The sequence below is a fragment of the Orbicella franksi genome, chromosome 10 (assembly GCF_964199315.1).
Source record: "Orbicella franksi chromosome 10, jaOrbFran1.1, whole genome shotgun sequence".
NCBI classification, from domain to species: Eukaryota; Metazoa; Cnidaria; class Anthozoa; order Scleractinia; family Merulinidae; genus Orbicella; species Orbicella franksi.
Window position 1 is genome coordinate 18,943,640 of NC_138154.1, and position 7,818 is coordinate 18,951,457.

Sequence of the window (7,818 nt, forward strand, 5' to 3'; positions counted from 1 at the left end):
GCTATTAATTGAACTTCAAGTGACCTCAGAACAATTCTAGCTTTATATAATATTTCTCAAGCAATTTAAAAATAAAAAGAGAAAATCATTGCTTGATTAACAAACTTTTATTTATTCAGCTGTCAATTCTTTAATACACACTGGAATAAATTATTTTAAAAAAAGGGCCTCAAATTATGTGTCATCAAATCAATTTACTTCGAATTTCCTGATAGCAAAAATATGCTAATATCTCTGAAGAAAATAACTTCATAAAGTTAAAAACTACGAAATACTCATTATAGATAAATTCATCAAAATTGGTCAACAAATGATATAGGAAATAGACAAGAATAAACAAGTAAAAATGTACAGCATAAAAGCTTACATAAGAAATTTAACCGGCTAACCATCAGAATTAGTACATGTTGCCTGATGATGATCTGATGTTGATATGAAGTTCAACTCCTTAGGCTTTAACACAAATGACGCCGAAAAAATAACTGATAACGGATAGAAGATCTAGCTGAAAGTGACGCAGGCACGAGTACAAAAACGTATTGAATCTACTTTTGAAGTACCTGCGCCAGTTTTAACAGAAACTCCTGATCTTCTTTCCTTCTCTTCTCCTCCCTTTCTTCATCTCTTCTTTCACGTGCCTTCTCTGCCTCCATAAATCTCCTATCAGCTGCTTGCTGATAGGACACAAACGCCTCTAAAGCTTTGTCGACTTTGGCAAATGCGTCAGTTGTTGACAACTTTCGTTTTTTTGTGCCACTTTGACATACAGGTACTGGCTTCTCATCCTCCGTTGTTGTTTCTGAAAAGGAACACAACAAATCTTACGCTTAAATGTGGGGATCCAAGTCGGAAATTAATAATGTTAGCAGCTGCTTTATGTTTTACTTATCTCTTGCAATACATGATTCCATCTGTCTTGAAATATATTTGCAAAAATAAACCCATCAACTTTATCGACAGTGCAAGGCGCCCATGTTCTGTTACGTGCGACAATTGTCTGGCCCTCCAATAGGCGATAGTGTTTTTTTGAAAGCTCACCTGTACATGTCACACAAGCACCTTTTTTTGGTTCCGGGCATTTGCTGGCTTTGTTGTTGTTGTCGCTGCTGCTGCTGGAAGTTAAATTTGGCGCAACGTTTTCGACATTTCCTTTGCTTTCTTCTTCACAGACCTGTGTACCATCCCCAATGACAATTTGGGAAGAAGTAACAACACTCTTTGGCTTCGTGCAGGGCTTTGCTGATAAGAATTCATCGACTTCATCGAAGAACGCCGGCTTCTTCTTCGGAGTTCCGTTTCCTGTCTTCCTGCATTCATCTTTGTAGGAACGATACGCGCTTACCAAAGTGTGTATTCTTGTTTTACAGGCGTCTTCGTCCCTGTCCTCGTAGCCCGCCGCCCGTAGAAATGCGCTGATTTCTTGCCATATAGGCTTCTTTCTGGTACAGGACAACAGTTTTGTTTGTATGTTTTCGTCCCCCCACTTCTGAAGTTACAACATGGTCTCTCTGTTCTCCCAAACTCTTCCGCGAGGTTTTTTAACGGCCGCCATTTTGGATGTGTTTAATAAAACACAAAAGTTAAACTACCTCGTCAAGGTAGTTTTATAAAACACGGTTCTAGACATGTTTTGTTAAACGCGCCCGCGATGTGAACGGGCAGTTTAGTAAAACAAGTTTATTAAAACACGATTTAAACATGTTTAAGCTTTGGTGTGAACGGGGTATTGGATACAGAGAAAACACCACCAAATGTGGAAGTTTGTCCTGAAAGCCTCGGAGCCATGTTAAAATATTGATACATCGAACGTGGCTTATTATAGTCAGTAACGTACAGCATTCCACATTATTGTATTTTTATTGTGTTTGTTTAACATCATTTCATCAATTGTTAATCAAATCACATCCTTCCGTCTGAGGGTTTCCTGTCCGAAAAAAAAGGGTTATATCAGTAATGGAATAACAAGCAAGAATTTATATTCTCTATTGTGGATGAAGCTCGAAAATAACAACGGGCCTTGTCTATCAACTGCCAAAGGATTTTCTCTTCAGGCGTAAGTGTTAAAGTACCTAAGTAACCTGCGATTAGTTGTTCTTTTCTTTCTTGGAAGTAAAAAGAACGCCTGATTATCAGAGTGCTGTCCTCCAGAATGTCAGCAATCAAATGTACCCTTCTCCTTTCCCGTGGCGACGGCCTTCTCAAACTGACTCCCACAACTGATTAATTCCAGAATGGTGAGGAGAATAAAATACGGGTAAATGTATGAAGGATGGAACATGTTTATGCGTCTTTCTACGTTGGGACGTCCTCATTTGTACTCATTTTCGTTTTTTTTTTCGCGAATTGACAGAAATCGACTTCTCGCGAATTTTACACTCGCGAAATTTAACAGCACGATCATGATCAATTTACAAAATCAAACAGTTGCAAAAAGTGATAATCGACACAAAAATGGCATCCATTAAAGCTGAGTTTCTTTCTGCGGCTTCAACAGTTATCTCGAGCTCCTTTGAACCACTTTTTTACTCCAGGAGCCCATTACCTACTTCCTCTACATATTCAGAATGTCTTAAGCACAATCATTAAATAACTGTTAACCGATTCCTTGTAGTCATCACTAAGGGAGATTGCCAAAGGGTGCGTGGGAGAAAGCTGGTGTTACTGAGGCAGATCTTGTCAGCGGAAAAAACAGATTTCTTCAGAGAAACCTTTTGAGTTTCCGGATGAAACTTTTAGATTTCAAATCTACTAAATCTCTCGCACCACCGATTAAGTGTATGCGTTTGTAACTTATCTGAAAGTTCCTGTTTGAATTACTTCAGTACGGTTGATGATTTATCACCTCTGTAAAATTTATGAAAATAAAACCCTGGGCGACGCATTTTCGCGAAATTTGATGCTCTTTTTTCCATTTTGTCTCTTTCAAATCGCGAAATTAATTAAACGTTGCGTGATATTACCCAGCCACCACCGCGAAATTAAGTACGACTAAGGTAGTCATCATTGAGATTATGTACATAACAAGAACTCGCGGCGTAGATTGTACTGCGTAGTGTGTGAAAGAAGATAATTGAGCACAGCCAGCCTGCGACTACGTAATCATACCTTCAATTAGACGTTTGAAGAGAAAGGAATGCACTGGGCTTTGATGCGGCAAGGAGCTTTCCTGCACGGAAATTCTCGATTTTCCACACACTTCAAACCAGGAGGGCACTTCAGAGTCTGCGGATAAAAGCGAGTTATAAGACAATGCGATTTCATGTTGTGATTCAGTCTTTTTTTCAATTTTTAACTATTTAATTATGTAACTTTCATTTCTGTTTATTGCAGATTATGATTATGATTCAAAACTTTACGCTTGCACGTAAAACGTGATCTTAAACATTTTTTTTTTTACCAGTGACAAAATTTTTTGCATCAAAGGAAAATACCTTTATTCGAAAATTTGAATCTTTTAATTTAGCAGTTGATCTTTTTCTCCACTTCGTAGATAATGTATTGACGTGCATGTACGTGCGTGTGACAAGCAAATGGAAATCAAGAATTCTGTAGGAATCTAATGTTAACATGACAGTCGAGTTTGCATGCATTTATTTCACATCCAGACAGTGGTTCCTGATAATTTCAACTGAAAATATTTCAGTATGTCTTTTTCCAGTGCCCCAGCTTACCTCACAACCACCAGGCGTCGATGAAGACACAATCCTGTTGACGGGAGAGGACTGGCACTGGAAGCACTCCAGCAGAAGTGTCTTTGGTGTTGATTTAGCTTCGATGAAATGTCCTTCAAAAGAAAACTCTATGAAATCTCCTTTCTGTAGATACCGGTTCCACGCGAAGCCCTGGAAGGAGTAAATGGTTTCTGTAAAATAAAATGTGTGTTTCAGTAGTGCTATTGACAGGACAGTAAGTCATCGTTTATACAATTTTCTCGATGTCTCTTGAACGTATTTCTTGTCCATTTCATTTTAAAATACTTCTCTAGCATGCAGAGCTGTCTCTCTTTGAAAGCCAAGGATCAGAGTCAGGGTTAGAGTTAGGGTAAATATTACCTGGTCAGTGGTATATAACTGTTAAATTCAATACCAAGCTAAGCCCGATTCAGCATTTTCCCTCTCTTGGGTGTAATCCTGTGTAGAATAAATTTTTCTTACCCAAACCCTAATCCTAAACCCTAACCCTACCCCCCCCCCCCCAACTATGGTCGTCATCGAAGATACTTAGAGTGTTACTTCATAGTTATGGGGCGTATCAGATCTACCTGTTGTTACGTTCTTAGCTTCGTCGACCAAATCAATCTCAATCGGGAGGGGATCACATTTCAAACCTGCAAGGCCTCTCTCTACTTCGGAACGAATTGTAAAAGCATCTTAATAAAGTGGTCCACTTATTAATAATGTCCGGTTCCAGCCATCAGTTAGCTGCCCCTTTCCCTGTGTTAGAATTCTCCTTAGTTGCTCAAGCAAGAGGTTCGAAGACTCTGGTCTCTGCGGGGTTTTTTATTTGAGCTGCTTTTACTTCTACTTCTGCTACTAGAGTTCTACTACTTGACAAGCGAGTGCACACGCACTTAAAGGCCATATCGGTAGCTATTTGTGGGCCACACGGGACGAAATGACCTTAGAGGATTGAACTCTGTTTAACAATATAAACACAAACACTTTCACGCGACTTTCAGAAGGGAACTATAAAGTTCTTGAAACAATCAGTAGAAGCTAAAGTTTAGTTAACTAGAAACCCAAACAAGATCTTTGTGGGAGGTTCAGAACCAAGGCCAGTAGACGAACCCAAACATGACCATCGAGTACTCTTGACAAACTGATTAAAAGATGGACAACTTAAAATCAAAAGACTCTCGAGTGGGCAGTCGGGCTCTAGAATCACAAGACTAACGCGGTAACTGCAAAATGATAAAAAATCGGTGATCACGTACCAAATTACTTGATTCTATACAAGTTTGTGAGCTTTATAACGCCTGTTTTCTCTCTCGCCGCTTTTCGTACCGTCCAGTAACGCCTGGAACGGGCAATAGTAATAATCAAACAGAGGCTTGAACAACAGCAAATTACTTACTAAATTTGTTATGGGAGACGAGCACAGCATTCCAGTGAGATACAATTTCCAGCGGATAATCGTAGAAGATCGTCACCTGCCAGTTGCCATTCATGAACCTGCTGATCTTGGCGAGGATGGTGATTGTGTATCCTGAGCACCATTCCTGGTCGATAATGTGTCGGATGTACCTTGAAATGATTTAAGCAAAACATCGTCATTAAAATGTTTAACTGATACTTGCTGGCCACACGACGTTAAAAATTAATCAAAGGCTTCAGACGACTTAAAACGATTGTAGGTCTCAGTGCAGCCCAAGTAAAAACACGAGGCAATGTCGGGATCGAAAAATCGAACAGTGCTAGTTCAATTTCTGACCTGACTTGCTGCATACCGCTTTCTCCTCTCCCACGGTGCTTCTCTCCAGCCAATGGTAGTGCAATTTTGCGTCAAAATGGTTACCTAATAGTGTTGTTAATCCTCGCTGGACTAATAGATAGCATTCTACAGATGGCGAGAGTCAATTTCCATACATAAATATGTAGTTGCTTCATGCTATATTGTACATGCACAGGAAAAGACCTAAATTACATTCCCGTACGTAACAATCTGCTATTAAATTATGTCTAATAACGGACGCTGTTCATTAAAGCAAATTATTGTATTTAGTGGCATTCTAAGAACTCATTCTTTACTAGGTAACACAAGGTACTTACTCCTCGTAGCCTGTATCGGCGACCTCCTCGCAAGCTTTGCAGTTTGGACCACCACAATCAATGCTGTGTTCTCCTTGGTTCTGGACACCATCATTGCAAGTGGGTGGTGGCGGCGGAGTAACCACGCCACAATCTGGCTGTTTAGGATCCCAAGGATCCTGAGAAAGTAAGTTTTACAAACAGAAGAGTTAATTGGCTAACTTTGGCACGTAGTTTGCTTAGCCTTGTCTAGTGGCCTCGTCAGTGACAAGAAAATGGATTATAGAAATGGACAGAGCCCGCCATAATTATAGATACATTTCCAATTTTGAGATCAGGGTGATATCTACACTTCAATAACGAAAAATGTTGCTGGATGGTAAGGTTGACATCATCAACAAACAAGTCCTTCAAATTTAACCATGTAAACATCCGATGGTCTCAAACTTAACAGTCGTATAACTCCGCCAAGCACAAGGTTATGCAAAGGGCCTATGTATTTAATGAATCAGATTATATGACTCGGGATTATGGGCATGTCAGGAAATGTCATTTTGGAGAAGAAAAAATGAAGTCACTTACGGTAATTTTGTCCATGCCGAGTTCGTGCTTGCAAACATCAGGAGAAACAGACACCTGGCACGTGATTCTTGGATCACACTCGACGTTGATTGGCACTTCCCTTATGCGGTCATCAATGTCACCGATGTCATTTGGATGGAAGCAAAAGTCTCCCAGTTTAGCATCTTTGGTGAGTGTCGACACGGGGAGACCAACGTCTGGCGGACCCATTCTGCACGATCCAACAGGTGGAGCAGTATTGGTGGTACAGTCCATGCTATGGTTCCCTCCTGCGACCCTCAGTTTGGCGCAGTTGTAGTAGTTCTTGGCTTCGACGCCCAGAGCAGCTTTGTACTGAAGGATGTACATGCCATCAGCAAGGTTGAATGGAATGGTGATTGTTGTGTCATAGCGTTCATCATCAAGTTTATCTGTTGGAGACAAAAAATACGTAGATAAACGTAAAGCTACAGTAAGGAAACAAAAATTAATCCGGAGGACAGCATTATTTTCAACATTGACTGGACTGTGATCAAAAGCAATTATCTTAAAGTCTTCACATACTTTCACTATACTGGACGCTGTCGTAAGAGGTTACCCTTAGAACGCGACTGGTGTCCGTCATTGGAGCTGAACACTTACGGGAATGGTTCGCAAGCACATGGCCGCTTACGGTAGCATGCCAAGCTAACAATAAACATTGGGATGCAAAATGATTTTTTTTTTAATGTATTATGCAATTGCGCGATAAGGCCATCCCCTTTTTTTCTCTGTTTAGTGTCGTCCGACCGACCCAGATTTTAGGGTTTTCAAAAAAAAAAGTTACACAGAAGGCAATGAGGGCAATGACACATTATTTCAAACAATTTTTTCCCTGTTCTCGTTTGATTTTAACAACGACGTCGACTTTTTCCTTCCACCATTACCGCAATGTTAACTTTGTAGCCACACCTTGTTGTTTCCAGGCTCCACGGATATTATGCTGAGGTACCGGGCCTCCTAGCTCCAGACTCCTTTTCCAATTTTGTTTTTGTTTTTGTTTTTTCCTTTTCCGACCGACCGACCCAAAATCAGAAAACGCAGTTGACAATAAACAAAAAAAAAAAAAAGAGGGGATGACCTAATGCATACGGCATGAAAACTGTAGGCAACAGTACTAGGCTTGCCCTTAATGAGAACCAATAATAATTGCAACCAATGTTAACATAAACAATCTCACTGCCACAAAATCCAGTGATTCAATTTATAAATGCTAAATTAGTATTTTTAGTAGTCAAGCCCAATTCCTTTCATGTGTCCGCTAACGGGAGCTTAGAAAAAAACAAAAACCGGAAAAGTCTCAATTTTAATTCCTTAAAGTTTCCGCGGCCGCTTATGGAAATATCCGCTAAAGACAACGAGTAGATACAGAACCTGCGTGGGAGTTCAAACGGTGAAGCTGTCGTAAGTAGAGCTGTCCGCTTATTTCAGAGCCGGTTAAGAGGGCTTCCACTGTAACTGTTAACACAAT

At 40.1% G+C, this 7,818-nt stretch overlaps 1 protein-coding gene and 1 pseudogene across 1 annotated transcript; both read right to left on the reverse strand.

Moving 5' to 3' along the window:
• Positions 1-263: 263 nt before the first annotated feature.
• LOC145500841 (uncharacterized) lies at positions 264-1,721 on the reverse strand (annotated as a pseudogene).
• A 1,705-nt stretch (positions 1,722-3,426) lies between these two features.
• LOC145500845 (uncharacterized) lies at positions 3,427-6,957 on the reverse strand. The gene is made up of 4 exons (XM_081480379.1): positions 6,330-6,957; positions 5,769-5,926; positions 5,074-5,243; positions 3,427-3,862 (listed from the first exon to the last, which is right to left on the reverse strand). Exons 1-4 carry the CDS (start codon positions 6,675-6,677, stop codon positions 3,591-3,593), a joined length of 948 nt encoding a protein of 315 aa, XP_081336505.1. The 5' UTR covers positions 6,678-6,957; the 3' UTR covers positions 3,427-3,590.
• Between the last annotated feature and the right edge of the window lie 861 nt (positions 6,958-7,818).

Bases quoted from the DNA above. Each gene is read 5' to 3' on its own strand.
- LOC145500845 (XM_081480379.1), bottom strand. From the start codon at position 6,677: ATGTACATCCTTCAGTACAAAGCTGCTCTGGGCGTCGAAGCCAAGAAC. The intron at 5,244-5,768 runs GTAAGTACCTTG...AATCATTTCAAG, and splicing joins GCCGATACAGGCTACGAGGA to GTACATCCGACACATTATCG. The intron at 3,863-5,073 runs GTAAGTAATTTG...TTTATTTTACAG, and splicing joins CGTCTCCCATAACAAATTTA to AAACCATTTACTCCTTCCAG.